Source organism: Scyliorhinus torazame, chromosome 19, assembly GCF_047496885.1.
Source record: "Scyliorhinus torazame isolate Kashiwa2021f chromosome 19, sScyTor2.1, whole genome shotgun sequence".
NCBI classification, from domain to species: Eukaryota; Metazoa; Chordata; class Chondrichthyes; order Carcharhiniformes; family Scyliorhinidae; genus Scyliorhinus; species Scyliorhinus torazame.
The window spans coordinates 83,838,498-83,857,807 of record NC_092725.1 but is presented as its reverse complement, the minus strand read 5'-3'; the positions used below and the strand labels follow the sequence as shown (position 1 = coordinate 83,857,807).

The 19,310-nt window shown below is 48.2% G+C and overlaps 1 protein-coding gene across 5 annotated transcripts in view; it reads left to right on the top strand.

Moving 5' to 3' along the window:
• The window catches only part of ttc38 (tetratricopeptide repeat domain 38), a 146,443-nt gene that overhangs the window by 91,302 nt on the left and 35,831 nt on the right, over positions 1-19,310 (top strand). For all 5 annotated transcript variants that reach the window (XM_072484627.1, XM_072484630.1, XM_072484626.1 and 2 more), the window contains 2 exons: positions 10,994-11,075; positions 12,333-12,498. In XM_072484627.1, coding sequence (XP_072340728.1) covers positions 10,994-11,075; positions 12,333-12,498 — 248 coding nt within the window. The remainder of the gene's footprint in view (positions 1-10,993; positions 11,076-12,332; positions 12,499-19,310) is intronic.

Sequence of the window (19,310 nt, the reverse complement as noted above, 5' to 3'; positions counted from 1 at the left end):
TAGTGCTATTGATTTAATTTCATTCCCAATTAATAAGGCAACCCCGCCCCCTCTGCCCACCTCTCTGTCTTTTCGATAGGTTGTGAATCCCTGGATGTTTAAATGCCAGTCCTGAACCCCCTCAACCACATCTCTGTGATGCCTACCACATCATTCCTGCCAGTCACAATCTGGGCCACAAGCTCATCTACCTTGTTCCATACACTGCGCGCATTTAAATATAGCACCTTTAATTCTCTATTGACCATCCCTTTTTGTTTTCTTAGTGCGGTGGACTTTGGTTTACTGAGCCTTTCCATACACTGTGTCATATTTTGTGGGATGGGGACAATCGTAACCTCTCCTGAGTTCTGTCTTTTCGTGCTTTTTTGTATTCCTAAGCAGCTACGCTTCTCACTGATTACTTCACCTCTTGGTTCCCTGACTTTCCCTTCCCCCCCAATCTCTAGTTTAAAGTCCTATTGACCACCCTATTTACTCTTTTCGCCAGAACACTGGTCCCAGCTCGATTCAGGTGGAGACCATCCCAACGGTATAGGTCCCCCCTGTCCCAAAACTGATGCCAGTGTCCCATGAAAAGGAACCCTTCTTTCCCACACCACTCTTTCAGCCACGTGTTAACTTCCCTTATTCTTGCCTCCCTATGCCAATTTGCACGTGGCTCGGGCAGTAATCCGGAGATTATGACCCTTGAGGACCTGTTTTTTAATTTGAATCCTAGCTCTTTATAAACTCTAAACAGGTCCTCTTTTCTAGACTTGCCTATGTTGTTGGTACTGACATGGACCACAACAACTGGATCCTCCCCCTCCCTCTCCAGTCTCCTTTCAAGCCGGTCAGAGATGTCCCGCTCCCTAGCACCGGGCAGGCAACATACCATGCTGGACTCTTTATCCTGCTCACAAAGGATACTATCTATCCCCCTGATAATAGAATCCCCTACAACTACAACTTGCCTATTTACTCCCTCCCCTTGTATGGCCTGCTGAACCATGGTGCCTTGGTCAGCTGACTCATCCTTCCTGCAGCCCTGTTCGCCATCCACACAGGGAGCAAGTGCCTCATACCTGTTGGACAGGGTCAAGGGCTGAGGCTCCTGTGTTCCTGGCTGCTGGTTCCCTTTACCTGCCTGACTTGCAGTCACACCCTGCTGTCCCTGGCCACTGGTAGGATTTAAACTACTTACTCTGACAGGTGTGACTGCCTCCTGAAACACAGTGTCCAGGTAAGTCTCCCCCTCCCGGATGTGCCTCAGTGTTTAAAGCTCAGACTCCAGCTCATCAACTCTGAGCCGGAGCTCTTCGAGCAGCCAACACTTACTGCAGATGTGGTCGCTGCAGCTCGCAATGGGATCTGCCAGCCCCCACATCAAGCAGCTCAAGCACATCACCTGACCAGCCATCTCTAATTAATTAATTAGTTTAATTTAAGTTTACGAGATTAGCTGTGGGTTTTTTTAAATTTGGGGCAGATTTGCTATCAACCAATCAGATCACAGCTTCCCTCTGACGTCACTTTTGGAAAAGAAAACTGGAAAACAGGAAGTTACCGTTAGGTTTTTATACTCACAGAGACTGTTCCTCATCCTCCGAACGGCTCCCGAAATTAGGCCCGAAGAAAGAGGGAGAACAAAACAGTCGGGAAAAAGAACCTTCTCCCACTCTTCACCGAATTACCTCACTGCACCAAATTACCAAGTTTCAAATTCTCACTCTGTCTGTGTCTCACTCACTCAAGCTGTGTCTCCTTGACCAACGCAACGCTTCAACCTGATTGCTCCATTAACTGGAAACCAGGAAGAATCAATGTTGTCTGCATGTTGCCACTTCCTGCCTTGCATATTGCAGCAGTGTTGAAACCTTGCAGTTTACATCCTATTTTCTCAGATTTGTACCTAATGCTGCTACTTTTACCTTCATGTAGCTGTTTAGCAGCAGGACCGATTTGTGTAAGAACAGTAGAGTTCTTTGAAGAGCCGGTGTGGCAATTGCTTTTTTTTTACTGTTCCATTAAACCTGTGTTAACCAGTCCAATCGTGTCGGATTTCCACCCTCCAGTGCATTGCCCCAGGATTTCCCGGAGCTTACCCAATGGAATTAGTTGGGTCGACACAGGAGCAAACTTAGAGTTTGGGTGATAATGAAGTGCAGAGTTGGGGGCTCAGCCAGGATCTACATGGATCTCAAAAGTGGGATGATGCTTGCTGACAGGCAGGTCGGTATTCCTGTAAACCTCGCAAAATTCCCTAATTCCTGTCCCCAGAATCAGATGAGTTACATGTGGGATTCAGTATCAATAGAAGGCCCCTGGATTACATTCTCTCAGGTTCACTGCCAAGTTCGCATTTCTTTCCTGGTTCTAGGCATAATGTCCATCCAGAAAGCACCTAGAGGAAAATAGACCTATAAATATTTAAACCGGAGGAAGTAAATTAGGTATTCATAGAATCCCTATAGTGCAGAAGGAGGCCATTTGGCTCATCAAGTCTGCACCGACCCTATCTAGTAGACCATCCTACCTAGGCCCAATCCCCCACCTTAACCCTGTTAGCCCATCCAACCGTTGGACATTTCGGGGCAATTTAGCATGGCTAATCCACCAAGTCTGCTCACCTTTGGACTGTGGGAGGAAACCATTGGGGGCCACCTTTAAAGGACACGGGTATCATAGAAATGTTTTTTTCATAGAATTTACTGTGCAGAAGGAGGCCGTTCAGCCCATCGAGTCTGCACCGGCTCTTGGTAAGAGCACCCAACCCAAGGTCAACACCTCCACCCTTTCCCCATAACCCAGTAACCCCACCCAACTCGAAGGGCAATTTTGGACACTAAGGGCAATTTATCATGGCCAATCCCACCTAACCTGCACATCTTTGGACTGTGGGAGGAAACGGGAGCAGAGGAAACCCACGCACACACGGGGAGGATGTGCAGACTCTGCACAGACAGTGACCCAAGCCGGAATTGAACCTGGGACCCTGGAGCTGTGAAGCAATTGTGCTATCCACAATGCTGCCGTGCTGCCCCTAGGGCACACTTTCCCCCTCTACCCCATGCGTGTTCTCAGGAGCACATGTCCACCCCCCCCGCCCCCCCCCCCCCCCGGCACCACCACACATAAAGGGAAGCCCCCCATCTCCAATGGAGAAGGGTTTGCCTCCTCACAGTGCCCCCTCGCACTTCACCTGGGTGCCAGAGTGCCAGGGTGTACTACTCAGTCTTGGCCCTAAACCTCAGGGCCACCTGGCACCTCTGCACCCCCGGCGTGGTCATCACGACTGATTTTTAATTTTGAAAACCGGTAATGATTCGTGTCGGCGTGACACCAGGCTGCGAAAGGTGAACATCACATGGGGCTGGAAGGTATGGAGTAACGTGTTTAATTAAATTTAAATCTATTTAAATTTCATGGAAATCAGTTTCAAGTCCTTTCTGGGCATGAACCTGATCATGTCACTGGCAGGGGGTGGGGAAGATCTCAAACCGAGATCTCATTGGCTAGCGCAAATCCGGTTTGGTCCTCTCATTAGATTCAGAGGCCAAAATGTAATTTGCACAAGCGATGAATGGGCCCGAAAAATTGCACCTCTGTTATAGTTTTAAGTGGGTTACACTTAATTTGCCTGGAAGGGGAAAACCTAGATTCATGCTGGACAAATGTGTTTGTATGTGTGGGGGTTGGTTTCAATTCCTAGTGTGATTTTATTGTGTTTAGAGAATTGAAGAATAAATAGTCGTAGAAGTCATTGCTTAGCAACTGGAGGACTTCTAAGATAGAAAAGCTTTTAAGTTTAATTTTAGCTAGACGTATTGCAGTTGGGGACAGAACACAGAGGAGTGAACATCTTCAACTCTGGCAAGAGAAGCTGGATAGGACAATGGATTTCTAGAGATGCAGGCTTCCTAAGGAATAAGATACAATCCAGATAACCAGGAGATTGGGACAGAAAGAATGTCTCAAGGTGACTGGAACAAAGAGAACAGAGACCAAGGTATCATTCAGAAGACATCAAGAAAGAATAAACAAAGGAGGCAGGATTCTCTCAGCCTGGGGCTGGGCCATAGAATCCCCACGACCGGCGCATCGCGGCATGCAGACCCGACGCCGGGACGCGATTCTCCGCAGACCGGAGAATCGGCGCCATTGGCGCGGCATGGTCGGCACGGCGCGGGTCGGGGACTGCTCTACGCACATCCCCCTGCCGACTCCAAGCGGCCGTTGCGAAATAGTCGAGTCCCGCCGGCGGCGTTCACACTTGCTCTCAGCCGGCAGGACCTCGGCGTGGAAGGGTCCGGGGGCGGCCTGGGGGGGGGGGGGGGGGGGGGTGGTGTCCGACCCCGGGGAGGCCTGCGATATGGCCTGGTCCGCGATCGGGGCCCCCCGATCGGCGGGCTGGCCTCTCTGGCTGGGGGCCTCCTTTCTTCCGCGCCGGCCCCTGTAGCCCTGTGCCATGTTGCGTCGGGGCCGGCAAGCTGGAGGGAGCCACTGCGCATGCGCGGACTCTGCGGCGCCCAGTTCATGCCAGGATCAGCAGCTGGAGCGACGTGGATCGCTCCAGTGCCATGCTGGCCCTCTGTAGGGGCTAGAATTGCTGATCCTGAGAAATGCGACGGCATTTCCGACGGCGTCAACACTCAGCCTCAGGATCACAGAATCCCGCCCAAGGTTCTGAATTAAAAAAAGGTTCGGAGTTAAAGAGACAACTGCTATAACCAGATTTAAAGTGGGACAGCAGGCTACAGATGTGTGGTGCAATGGTTAGCACTGCTGCCTCACGGCGCCGAGGACCCAGGTTTGATCCTGGCCCCGGGTCACTGTCCGTGTGGAGTTTGCACATTCTCCCCGTATCTGCATGGATCTCAACCCCACAACCCAAAAAAAGTGTGCAAGTTAAGTGGATTGGCCACACTAAACTGCCTCTTAATTGGAAAAAAATAATTGGGTACGCTAAATTTATTTTTTTTAAACTTCAGAGGTAAATCAAATGTTCAATGCTATTTTACTAGAGTCTGGGAATTAAAGCAATTGTAAACAGTTGGCACATTTAGTCAAGTTGAAAAAAATCCTAAAGGGGGTGGTGTAAAATCCTGGGCTGGATTCACTGTTACAAGTGGAGTAGAAGCTTTGTTTAAAAGTGTCATTTGGAACACCTGGACTGGAGTTTGGAATGCAAACCGCTAATGGAAAGCATTATTGTGTGATGTGTTGGGTAGGCTGGGTCGAGGTGAACTGCACTTGATGCAGTGAAGCGAGAGACAGACCACCAACACTTGATAAAATGCAACACGATTTTATTCACCATCCAAACTATTATACATGTTCAACTGTGGGTTGACACTATGACTTGAGTCCCGAGAGAGAGCGGGAAAACTGGTGCCCTCTGGCTTTATAGTGGTCGTGTCCTGTTTGGTGATTGACTGCTCTGTTCTGTGTGCTTACTGATCATCCTGTGTGTCAATCACTGCCTGTCTGCACTCCATTATATACATAGATGTATATTATGACATCTCCCCCCCCCCCCCTTTTTTTTCCTCTATATTGTGTGTTGAAATAATAAATATTACGGTGCATGTGCGTGTGGATGTGTCTGTGCGTGACCATATACAGAATGTGCTAAAATGACCTTATATACACAGGGAGGTGTCGCCAGTGCAGATATAGGGCAGATGAAACGGTAACAACGATATTTACAGAGGTCAAAACGATAAGGTAACACAGTTGTGCAAAAGTTCAGTCTATAAGTTTAGTCGCTGCGGCGGGCGACGAATTCTGGTTGACCGCCTCAAGGGTGGATCGGAGCCGCCTGCACTTGGATAGGCGGGACCGCCGCCAATGCGGTGGTCGCAGAGGTCGGCAGGATTGCTGGTAGATAGGTGGCCTCGTGGTAGGGCACGTCCGGAGGAAGCATTGTGTGAAGCGGGACATCATGGTTAGGTGGTGGGCATGGAACTCTGCGCAGCGCCCATCTGTTGCATCGTAGGAAGGAGCCATCAGCCATGGGGACGAGGAACGATCTCGGGGCCACTTGCTTGACCACCACAGCTGTGGCGGACCAGCCGCCGTCAGGCAACTGCACACGTTGGGACCAGCTCGGGGAGATCCGTGGCATGAGCACGTATGCTGATTTCTGTTGGGCCCGAGACTGCTGCATCTTTTGTATGACCGTGAGGTGGTCAAGGTCTGGAGCATGGATGGCTGGAACCGTGGTTCGCAGAGTGCGATTCATGAGCATCTGCGCGGGAGATAACCCAGTGGACAGCGGGGATGCTCTGTATGCCAGCAGCACCAGGTTGAAGTCAGTGCCTGAGTCTGCAGCCTTGCATAGTAATCTCTTGACGATATGGACCCCTTTTTCGGCCTACCTGTTTGACTGCAGGTAGTGGGGGCTGGAGGTTTTGTGACGAAAGTTGTATAGGCGGGCAAAATCAGACCATTCCTGGCTGTAAAAACAGGGACCGTTGTCACTCATCACCGTGAGCGGTATCCCATGCCTGGCAAACGTTTCTTTGCATGCTTTAATCACCGCCTTCGACGTGAGGTCGGACAGTTTCATCACTTCAGGGTAATTGGAGAAGTAATCGACAAGGAGGACATAGTCACGCCCTTTGGCGTGGAAAAGATCGACACCGACTTTGGAGAGGTCACTATCTCATGTTGCTGCAGAGTTTCTTTGGGTTGAGCTGGCTGAAATTTCTGACATGTGGGGCAGTTGAGGACCGTGTTGGCAACGTCCTGGCTGATGCCCGGCCAATAGACTGCCTCTCGAGCTCGACCCCCAGATGACCCTCTTGTAGTTGGCCGAGCACCATAGCTCGCATGCTCTGCGGAATCACAATCCTATCGAGCTTCATGAGGATGCCGATCATCACCGTCAGGTCGTCCTTGACGTTGTAAAACTGGGGACACTGTCCCTTCTGCCAGCCATTCGTCAGGTGCTGCATCACACGCTGCAGCAGAGGATCCTTGGCCGTTTCTTCACGAATTTGGATGACCCTCTCATCAGTGGCCGGAAGGTTGGAGGCACACAATTGTACCTGCGCATCGATTTGGCAGACAAAGTCAGTTTGTTCACATGGTGTGGTAATAGACCTGGAAAGAGCATCTGCAACAATGAGTTCTTTGCCTGGCGTGTAGGCAAGTTCAAAATCATAGCGGCGTAGCTTGAGAAAGATTCGCTGTAACTGAGGCGTCATGTCATTCAAATCCTTCTGGATTATGTGGACTAGTGGCCTGTGGTCCGTCTCAACCGTGAATTTTGGGAGGCCATACACATAGTCGTGAAATTTGTCGATTCCCATTTGGAGGCCCAGGCATTCCTTCTCGATCTGAGCGTACCGTTGCTCAGTGGGCGTCATGGCTCTGGAGGCATACGCAACTGGGGCCCATGAGGAGGAGTCATCCCGTTGGAGGAGCACCGCCCCAATACCGTCCTGGCTCGCGTCAGTGGATATTTCGGTATCTTTGGTAGGATCGAAGAACGCCAGAACCGGAGATGTGGTGAGTTTTGCCCTGAGTTCGCGCCATTCGTTCTCATGAGCGGGCAGCCACTGGAATTCCGTTGACTTTTTGACGAGATGGCGGAGGGCTGTGGTGTGTGCCGCCATGTTGGGAATGAACTTCCCGAGGAAGTTGACCATCCCTAGAAAGCGGAGGACCGCCTTCTTGTCCTCTGGGGTCTTCATGGCGTTGATCGCCGAGACCTTGTCAGCATCTGGCCGCACGTCTTGCTGCGAGGTGTGGTCACCAAGGAATTTGATTTCTGATTGACCGAACAAGCACTTGGCTCTGTTGAGTTGGAGGCCATGCTCATGGATTCTGTGGAATACCTGCTTGAGGCGATCGATGTGTTCTTGAGGAGTTGTGGACCAGATTATGACATCGTCAACATACACGCGCACCCCCTCGATACCCTCCATCATCTGTTCCATGATGCGGTGAAATACCTCTGAGGCAGAGATGATGCAAAAAGGTATCTGGTTGTAGCAGTAGCGACCGAACGGGGTATTGAATGTGCACAGCTTGCGACTGGATGCATCCAGCTGTATTTGCCAGAACCCCTTGGAGGCGTCCAGCTTCATAAAGAGTTTGGCATGAGCCATGTCGCTGGTCAACTCCTCTCGTTTTGGTATTGGGTAATGTTCCTCATGATGTCGCGGTTTAAATCCTTGGGGTCAATGCAGATTCGAAGCTCACCTGACGGCTTCTTGACGCAGACCATGGAGCTGACCCAGTCCGTGGGTTCTGTGACCTTTGATATGATGCCCTGGTCCTGGAGGTCCTGTAACTGCTGCTTGAGGCGGTCCTTGAGGGGTGCCGGCACCCGACGTGGTGCGTGAATCACAGGGGTGGCGTTCCGTTTGAGCAGGATTTTGTATCGGTATGTGAGTGTGCCCATTCCGTCGAACACGCTGTGGTACTGCGTGATGATGTCATCAATTTCAGCCTGGAAGTTCTCATCAGGTGAGACGTCGCCTGTGAGGATGACATGGTGTGGACTTGCTGAACCAAGTTCAGGAGTTTGCAGGCCCGAGCACCGAGCAGGGATGCTCTGTCAGGTCCCACGATCTCAAATGGCAATGTCGCTTTAAATGACCTACTGGAAACTCCGAGTTGGCATGAGCCACTGGCAGTTATGGCATTGCCATTGTAGTCAAGGAGCTGGCAGGCCGGTGGAAGAATGCTTGGTCTGACATGGATGGTGTCGAGATCGGATTTGGAGATGAGGGCCACCGATGCGCCGGTGTCCAGTTTGAACAGGATGCGAGCCTTGTTGACTGTGAGGGCAGACACCACTCGTCGTCGGGATCCACGCTGAGGATCGGGAGGTGCGTCGCTGTCTTGGAGAAAGGCAGCGCATGCTTCGTGATGATGCCCACCCGGTATGGAGATTTGAGGCACGCAGCATCAGGATCTGTTGGGCTGTCGGGGTCGGAGTCTGGCATGGCCTGCTGTATTGAACAGATGCTTCTGTGCCGTGGCTGGGATCGCTGGATGCTGGGCAGTGGAGCAGATCTGCAAAGTGCTGCATAGTGGCCAACCTTGCCACACTGTAGACACCGTCGTGATTTTGCCGCTTTAAATGGGCGGAGCCACAATTCGAACACGTCATGACGCCAACGTCAGCGCGTTGCGTCCGCCATCACGCATGCGGTCGAATGACGTACGCACCTGCGTAGTCTGGTCGTCGGTCTCGCCGTCCCCTCGGTCGTGGCGCACATGCGCAGGGGCCCGGGAAAAGCGCGCGGAATGGCCACTCGTCGATACTTAGGTCCTGCATTTGTGCGATAGCCTGCACCCGTTCCGCCTCGTGGGAGGTTAGCTTTGCCGTTTCTGCCGCCCTGATGTGGGAGTACCGATTGATAGCATGTTCGTGGAGAACGCACGTTTCGATGGCGATGGTGAGGGTGAGCTTCTTGACTTTCAGGAGCTGCTGGCGAAGGGAATCGGAGTGGACCCCGAAAACGATCTGATCCCGGATCATGGAATCAGTGGTCGTGTCATAGTTACATGACTGTGCGAAGATGTGGAGATGGGTCAGAAAGGATTGAAAAGGTTCATCCTTACCCTGAAGCCTCTGCTGGAAAACATACCGTTCAAAGCTCTCATTCACCTCAATGTTGCAGTGGCTGCCGAACTTCAGTAGGACTGTTTTAAATTTCGTCTTGTCTTCGCCTTCAGCAAATGTAAGGGAGTTGTAGATGTGGATGGCGTGGTCCCCGGCTGTGGAGAGGAATAGTGCGAGTTTCCTGGCGTCCGATGCGGCCTCAAGATCGGTGGCTTCAAGATAGAGTTGGAACTTTTGTTTGAAGATCCTCCAATTTGCGGAGCTGCGGAGGAGGGCGGACGTTTTCCATGTCACCAGATGGCTGTTTGCTGGTCAGCGCTGATTCACTCAAGCTAGGTCCGACAAATTTTCAGCATCACTCAGCTGGCACCATGATGTGTTGGGTAGGCTGGGTCGAGGTGAACTGCACTTGATGCAGTGTAGCGAGAGACAGACCTCCAACACTTGATAAAATGCAACACGATTTTATTCAACATCCAAACTATTATACATGTTCAACTGTGGGTTGACACTATGCTGACTTGACTGGAGACCTGACACTAGCCTGACCAGACTAACCTAGCTACCACATGGTAGGCACTGGCTAGCTCACGAGCTCTGACGGTCTCAGAAGCTGGGTCCCGAGAGAGAGCGGGAAAACTGGTGCCCTCTGGCTTTATAGTGGTTGTGTCCTGTCTGGTGATTGGCTGCTCTGTTCTGTGTGCTTACTGGTCATCCTGTGTGTCATCATTGCCTGTCTGCACTCCATTGTATACATAGATGTATATTATGACATTGTGTACGAAGATTTTAAAGCTTGTTTTTTGGGAGTGGAGTTTAGAAACTCTCATGTGACAATCATCTGGGGGATTCTGAGGAGAATTCCACAGACATTCATGAGATTCAGAATGGAGAGTGTATTCGCCCATGGTTATCTTGTGTGCTTAAAGGGAAGTCATGTTATTGAGACAATTGTAGCTTAAGATATGCTTTGCCATCCATGTTGACCTTAAAATCTCTGTGTAATTGTGAAACTAAAGGGAGTGGGGTAAAGGAGTATTGTATTATAATTCAATTTTTCCTCGTTTAATAAATGTTTATTCTTGTTAAAACTAATTAGCGGTCCTGTGGCTCTGTTCCTCCATGTTTGATTTAAAAAAGCAAAGGTTAAGGTGTTTTAAAAAAAGCAAAGGTTAAGGTGTTTTAAAAAAAGCAAAGGTTAAGGTGTTTTGAGCCAGGGTTCCATTCTGAGATTTTCCGTTCAGTTATCGCATCAACTAAGATTGTAACACAATTATATTTCAAGAGATAATTAATTGTGTGAAACATTTAAGAGGTGTTTTAATATGAATGCTATAATGTAAATACAAGTATTTTAGTTCATTATTTCTCTCACTACATGTGTTTTGCTCTAGTTTCTTAGTGTTATTTTCTCTGTACCATATGCAGATTTCCAGAAGTTGTTTCAAGTCTGGAGCAATGCTCGATATAGTGGACGCATGTTCTATGTTGTATCGACTGCAGATGGAAGGTGCATTTTTTTGCCTTGGCCAATGCTTCAAATCAAATTCTGTATTCACATTATTGTATTTAAAACCTCATGTATACTATCTAATCCTCTGATGTTGGTGCATTCCGCCCCCTCCCCTATTCTACCTTCGTCCCTGTCATTGGCAGCTGTGCTCTAAGTTATCTAGGATGCTTAAAGCCCACCTCTGACAAAGTGTTTGGTCAGCCCTTCTGGTATTTACTCCTCAGACTTGGCTTTTTTTTAAATTACACCTCTGTGACCAGCTTTGGGATATTTAGCTGCATTGAAGCTGCTGTGCAAATAGAAATCCAGCATGACCCTGCATTAACGAGAGGAATTAGCTGTTGAGGGGGATTGGTGTTACTTCTGGGTTTTTGAGCCAAATCTGGTGACCTAACATCTAGGACAGTCATTTATCCCCTGTACAGTTTGCTTCCATGGAATGGTTATTGTATTGGGTCTCTGATAGAAGCTGTGTGGATAACGGAGCCAGAGGTGAAACAATCATGGAACAACTTGCTGTAGGTGTCGATGCCAGAGTAGGTGATGAGCCAAAGGTGAGAGAATTGGAAGTTGAGGATTATGGCGGTGAAGGAATTCACAGAGAAAGCGTTTTGTCCAATGGCAAAACAAAAGGCAGAAAAATGAGCAGAGGGATATTTAGAGGGAAGGAAATTAGGGAATAATCTAAAATCGTCACGTTGGTGATCAAAATCTTCAAATGAGTTGGGTCAGAGTTACCAACGATAAGGAGCTTATCAATGTAGAGAGTCAGGATGGATCATGGGACTTGATGGGGACTAAACAATCAGGATTTTGTTAAAAGAAGTGTGAAAGATGGCACAACAAATAATTTAAATTGAGATATGTGTTGCAGATTTTATAGACCGGCTAATATAAAATCCAGCACGCACACCCAGAAGTGGAGAGTGTTTTTAAATGGTGTTTTAATGTGTTACTTCTGTTATTCACGTGTTATGGGGGTGAATTCTCCCCCTCTCCAGCCCAGTGTTTCTTGGCGGTGGGCCATTGTTGGCAGCGGAATTCTCCGTTCTGCCGCTGGCCAATGGGATTTCCATTGTAGCCACCCCATGCCACCAGGAAACCCTCAGGCGGGGGTACGCTGCCAGCGGAGCAGAGAATGCCAGTAGCGGAGAATTCAACTCATAGTATTTTGGATCACATCATTGAATGGAAATGAAAGACTGAAAAAACAAGCCAGATCCAGTTTTCTATTGACAGTACAGTCTCCCACAGGTATTAACCTTAACAATCGGTGGAAGAAACTTGCCGAAGTCACCAGGAGCCATGCCAAGGACCATATTCTTGTCTACAATGACGTCCACATACTGATGTCACTACTTGGAGCTAAAGAGACTGACATTGCAAATCAGCTTATCACATCGCTGCAAGAAGTCTCTCAGTAAGTAAGCATGCACGTAAATTGGATACTTTGAGCGATCTAAAGGTCTGTCCCACTCAAGAGGGTTATACCCAGATTGCTAGAGTGTGAAGATATGGGGCAGGATTCTTCGGAAACCGGCAGGGTGGGCAACTGCGACGCGAAGGAGTAGTGTGAACCACTCCGCCGTCGGGCCGCCCCGAAGGTGCGGAATCCTCCGCACCTTCAGGGGCTTGGCTGGCACCGGAGTGGTTTGCGCTGCGCCAGCCGGCACAGAAGGGGCTTGGCACCACGCTAACCAGCGCCGAAGGGCCTCTGCCGGCCGGTGAGAGTTGGCGCATGCGCGTGCGCTGGCGTCATCCCAGCGCATGCAAAGTGGGGATTCATCTCCACGTCGGCCATCGCGGACTGTTAGACCAAACGGCGTGGAGGAATAGAGTGCCCCCACGGCACAGACCCGCCCGCGGATCGGTGGGCTCCGATCGCGGGCCGGGCCACCATGGGGGTACGCCCTGGGGCCAGATCCTCCCGCGCCCCCCCCGAGGATCCCGGAGGCCGCCCGCGGAGCCAGGTCCCGCCGGTAAATACCTGTCGTAACATACGCCGGCGGGACTTGCCGAAAACGGGCAGCCACTCTGCCCATCGCGGGCCGGAGAATCGCCGGGGGCCGCTGCCAACGGCCCCCGACCGACGCGGCGCAATTCCCGCCCACGCCAAATCCCCGGTGCTGAAAAATTTGGCAGCCGGCGGGGGCGGGATTCACGCCGCCCCCCGTCGATTCTCTGACCTGGCGGGGGGTCGGAGAATCCCGTCCAAGAAGCCTGACTTGCTGATATATCTGAGAGTTTTATGTATTTTTAATTGATTCATTAATGATTAACCCTTTTTGCACTGTATCTAGGTGGGTATTGTGCATAGATGTCATTGTTCCAGCTCAAGGCTAGGGATAGCTCCTAACACAGCTGCCCTGAGAAGTAGAATTTAGCAATTTCTATTCAGCTCCCAGTGATACAAACATTGGAACATTTACAAATTCCTCTCATCAGTGCTGACATCCTCATTTTAACAAGTATAAATTTTGTCCCACTCACCAATAAATTAAAAAAAGATTGAAAATGGAACTTTGACTATTATACAGAATTACAAAGTGCTATATCTGATATCACTCCATCAGTATTAGCTGTGACTTTTAATTTCACATGCATTCAACTATAGTATTGGCATGTTCAGGACTGAAAGGATTATTGGAGAAAATGGTGATGTAGTAGTAATGTAGTACAATGCTAACATTTGCATCACAAATTTTCAATTAGACACAGGTGCCAGTTTTACTGTCCTGTCTGATATGGAACCATGAGGGCAGCACGATGGTACAGTGGTTAGCACTCACAGTGCTGAGGACCTGGGTTCAATCCCGGCCCCAGGTCACTGTCCGTGTGGAGTTTGCACATTCTCCCCGTGTCTGCGTGGGTTTCACCCCCACAACCCAAAAAGGTGTGCAGGGTAGGTGGATTGGCCACGCTAAATTGCCCCTTAATTGGAAAAAAATAATTGGGTACTCCAAATTTATTTTTAAAAAGATATGGAACCATGGCCAAAAATGGCCCAGCTGTGAACGACAGACAGATTGTTATATGGTCCAGGAGGAATCCAACTACAGGTCATAGGCATGATTCAAAAACTGCTCCAATATGGGGCCAAGTAGATACTCGAGACACTGTCATTCGCAATCAAGACTTCTTGCTCCCGAGCCTGTGTTGCTTTCAACTTCATCAAAACTGCAAAGGATGTCAAAGAAAATACTGTGGAGACCGAAACTGTTCAACAGTGCTGATGACCTTAATTAGGACTTCAGTTCAGAATTTTTAACCCTCTTGTGGAGGCAGATAGCCCAGTCTCTTTCCAAAAAGATGCAAATAACCTTCTTCAGTTGGACCAACCTGATTAATGAGTATCTGAGCGAGACCAAAATCCTTTATCATTCAATACTGCATCGATACCCAATTTATCTACCAGAACCATTAGTGAAAAGTAGATGTCCACTGAAAGAAGAAACATTACTAACAGTAGAATCAGGAATGATACATGAGGATTTGGAAAACAAAAACACTGAGATTAGAAGTCAGTTCTAAGGAATTGACAGGAAAAGTACCAGACCAGCCACACGTACAGAAGGCCAATGAGCTACTTCAGAGAGAAGAGGCAGAAATAATGAAAGTGAAATTTGAACTTCAAGAAAAGGTACCTTAACTGATCACAATCACATAACTCATAAAATGTCAGGAACTGGGGCTACGAGCAGTCATTGCTCTAAAGTAGAGTTTTTCAAAGTGTGGGTCGGACCCGTGGGTGGGTAATGATTGCTCGCAACATTCCCGTGGTGGTCTCGATCACGGGAGAAGCGGCCAGTGGCTGCTAGTGCTATTTTTATTGAGAATGGTGACTGCTACCACCTTTTAAATGGAACAAAATGAGGTTCTGTGCAGTCTACTGGCCATGAGCGGCAACAGTAAGCAGGTCATGTGCCCTGCACATACACTTGACATCAAGTGCCCTGTATGTTTGTGCTATTGGCACCAAATCACGGAGCAGAGCTTCTTCCATCTTCTAGCCAGGAGGAAACCAAGGCAAAAGGATTGAGAAAATGAATCATTTTGTTAGAAGAAAGAGACGGCCAAAGACACAAAGAGGCAGAATACGTACTGGCCAGGATCTCACATCTGAATCTGGAGAGAGCTGCTTCAGGAGAGTCCAGGGTAGGTCAGACCAGTGCTAGTGTTAGCTCTGTACAGAGCTCCAGGACCTCTAATTAACAGGCTACAAAGAAGAAACTTAACTAGGAATAAAGGAGTACAAAGATGGTTTCTCGAGGTATGGTTTTGTCAGTTATGCCAATGCAAATAAAGATGCAAAGCCCATGTGTGTTATATGCAGGGAGGTATTGGCAAATGAGAGGAGAAGTTCCAGATTTGGTGGGTGAAAAATTCCTTTTGAGGTTGAAACGCCAGAGTCAATTATTAACTTACAGCTGACTCCAAATGAAAAGACTAAGCTTCTGTACCTGACCTGTGACAGCACATTAAAAACACACAAAAAGGCCATGAGGCTGTCAGCATTCTGGAGTAGCATCTCCCAGGAGTACCCAGTGCTGAGTAAAACAAGCACTTTGCTGCTATTGCCCTTCACGATTACCTACATTTGAGAGGTTGGATTTTCCACTCTCACAAAGATGAAGATGGCACAAAGGAACGGGCTGAAGTCGTCTGCATCTGATATGTGCATTGCCCTCTCCTGATTGTGAACCTGATTGGAGTGAGATTGTGAGGACCAAGCAGGTACCACTCTTGCATTAAAGGTAAGCGAATATAGCGTGTGTCGCAAAGGTCAGCCAACGTGGGTCCAGAAGGTCAGTCAGTTGGCAAAAGTGGGTCCCAGCAAAAAAAGTTTGAAAAACACTACTCTAAAGGTGAAGCATGACCAAGAGACTCAGCATTAATTCCATGAAGAGAGAGAATCTACCCTGGAACCAGCAGTAAATCAGAGGGTTGTAAAGAGGGGACAGAAACAAAAGCTAGTAAGGAGAGAAGTGGAAGGCAGAAAAACAGATTGAACTGCCTAGTATGGCAGGGGGGTGGGAACCAGAGCAGTAGGTCAGTGGGAGAAATAACTGAGGGAGAGCTACAAACTAAGGCCAGTAAGATTAAGAGGAAGAGCAGGCGGGGAGTGGTCGGTCAACACAACGGGGTTGGTGGGCAGAAGTGCATATGTTTCAATCCAAGGAGTATTTCGGGTAAGACAGATGTACTTGTATTAGTACGTGGAATTATGATGTTATTGCTATTACAGAAATTTGGTTGAAAGAGGGACAGGATTGGCAATTAAACATTCCAAGATTTAGATGCTTCAGGCAGCATAGAGGGGGGTGCAAAAGGGGTGGGGGAGTTGCATTATTGGTTCAGGAGAATATCATAGCTATGCTGAGGGAGGACACCTTGGAGGGTTCAGACAACAAGGCAATCTGGGTGGAGCTCAGGAATAGGAAGAGTGCTGCCACAATGTTGGGGGTTTACTACAGACTTCCTAACAGCCAGCGGGAGTTAGAGGAGCAGATATGCAGACAGATCTTGGAAAGATACATAAACAATAGGTTATTGTGGGTGATTTTAACTTTCCCTATATTGACTGGGACACACTTCTAGAGGCATGGATGGAGCAGAATTTGGAAGGAGCGTCCAGGAGGGTTTCTTGAAACAATATGTAAATAGCCCAACTCGGGAAGGGGCCATATTAAAACTGGTGCTGGGAAATGAGCCTGGCCAGGTGATCGAAGCTTCAGTAGGAGATCATTTCGGGAACAGTGATCATAATTCTGTAAATTTTAACCACTTATGGAAAAAGACAAGAGTTGTCCTCAGGTGAAGATGTTAGACTGGGGGAAGGCTAATTACAACAACATTGACTGGGCGAGGCTGTTTGAGGGAAAATCAACATCCGGCATGGGGGAGGCTTTCAAATGACTGTTGATTAGAATTCAGGACCGGCATGTACCTGTGAGGATGAAAGATAAGGGTGACAAGTATAGGGAACCCTGGATAACGAGGGATATTATGAATCTTGTCAAAAAGAAAAAGGAAGCATTCGGAAGGTCTAAAAGGCTTAGGACAGATGAAGCCTTTGAAGAATATAAAGCAAGTAGGAAGGAACTTAAGGTAGAAGTTAGGAAGGCTAAAAGGGATCATGAAATGTCATTGGCAAACAGGATTAAGGAAACTCCTAAGGCGCTTTACACATATGTAAAGAGCAAGAGGGTAGCCAGAGAAAGGGTTGGTCCATTCAAGGATATTGGAGGGAATCCATGTATGGAATCAGAGGAAATGGGAGAGATGCTAAATGAATACTTTGCCTCAGTATGCACCAAAGAGGACTTTGTGGATGAGGAGTATAGTGTAGAGTATGTCGATATTATGAGTCATATTGATACTAATGAAGAGGTGTTGGGCATCTTAAGAAGCATTAAAGTAGATAAGTCCCCATGCCTGATGGGATCTACCCCAGAATACTGCGGGAAGCAAGGGAGGAAATTGCTGGGGCCTTGACAGTAATCTTTGTTTCCTCATTGGCTACGGGTGAAGTTCCAGAGGACTGGAGAGTAGCCAATGTTCCATTGTTTAAGAAGGGCAGCAGGGATAATCCAGGAAATTATAGGCCGGGGAGCCTTACGTCAGTGGAAGGGAAATTATTGGAAAAGATTCTTAGAGATAGGATTTACTCACATTTGGAAACAAATGGACTTATTAGTGATGGACAGCATGGTTTTGTGAAGGGGAGGTCATGCCTCACTAATTTGATCAAGTTTTTCAAGGAAGTGACAAAGATGGTAGATGAGGGAAAGGCAGTAGATGTTGTATACATGGACTTCAGTAAAGCCTTTGACAAGGTACCTCATGATAGACTGGTACAAAAGGTGAAGTCACATGGGATCAGAGGAGAGCTGGCAAGTTGGATACAGAACTGGCTTGCACACAGAAGACAGAAGGTAGCAGTAGAAGAGTGCTTTTCTGAATGGAAGGCTGTGGCTAGCGGCGTTGCACAGATTTCAGTTCTGGGGCCTTTGTTGTTCGTGGTGTATATAAATGATTTGGAAGAAAGTGCAGCTGGTCTGATTAGTAAGTTTGCAGACAACACAAAAATTGGTGGAGTTGCAGATAGTGAAGATGATTGTCAGAGGATACAGCAGGATATAAACTGGTTGGAGTCTTGGGCGGAGAAATGGCACCTGGTGTTTAATCCGGACAAGTGTGAGGTAATGCACTTTGGAAGGTCCAATGCATGTAGGAATCACACAATAAATAAGACAACCCTTGCGAGTACTGACAGGCAGAGAGATCTGGGCGTGCATGCCCACCGATCACTGAAAGTGGCAACGCATATGGATAAGGTGGTCAAGAAGGCACCAGGCCAGGTTAAACTTGTTTTTCAATCATTTCTATGGAACAGAATTTGTAAAAGCATTGAACTATTTTACATGGGACTCCAGCCACGCGAGTGGGGAATACATGGGCAAAATCGGCTTGCATAACCGTACAAGAGAAACGTCACATTGGTGGAAGACAGGATGCCATGGATTTAATGTGATTAGCAAAATAACGAAAGGCAGCATGAGAGAAATCTTTTTAGTGACTGGTTAGGATCTGGAGTGTGCTACCTGATTAAAGCCTGAAGAGAAAAAAATTACTGGTCTCTGGGGGAAAAGGCAGGGGAGTTAGAAGTAGCTAAGTTCTACCAGGAGCCAGCATAGACATTGTGCAGAAACTAGTTTAGATTTTTTTAATGGATGTGATGCAGAAATAGAAATGGCAACATAATTTTAGAAGTACAGTGTTCCCTCAGCTCCCTTGATGTGGAAGGACCAATTCTTTGCTGGTGTAACCATTTCTAGGCCAGGTGAACTTTTATTTAAAAGCTGAAAGTAGCTTTGATGTAAAGAATTTTTAACTAAAAAGAAAAGAAGGCATACGGCATGCTGGCTTTTCATCGGTCGGGGCATTGCATATAAAAATTGGCAAGTCATATTGCAGCTGTACATGACCTTAGTTAGGCGTCATTTGGAATATTGTGTACAATTCTGGTCGCCACAGTACCAGAAGGATATGGATGCTTTGGAGAAGGTACAGAAGCGGTTTACTAGGATGTTGCCTGGTATGGAGTGTGGCAAACCACTGTTGCACCTGTATTAGGTGATGTACGGTAGGCCCTGTACTACAAGTTCGCCGGTAGTCCCTGCCTGCTGGCTCCGCCCAGGAGGCGGGGTATAAATATGCGTGTTCTCCAGC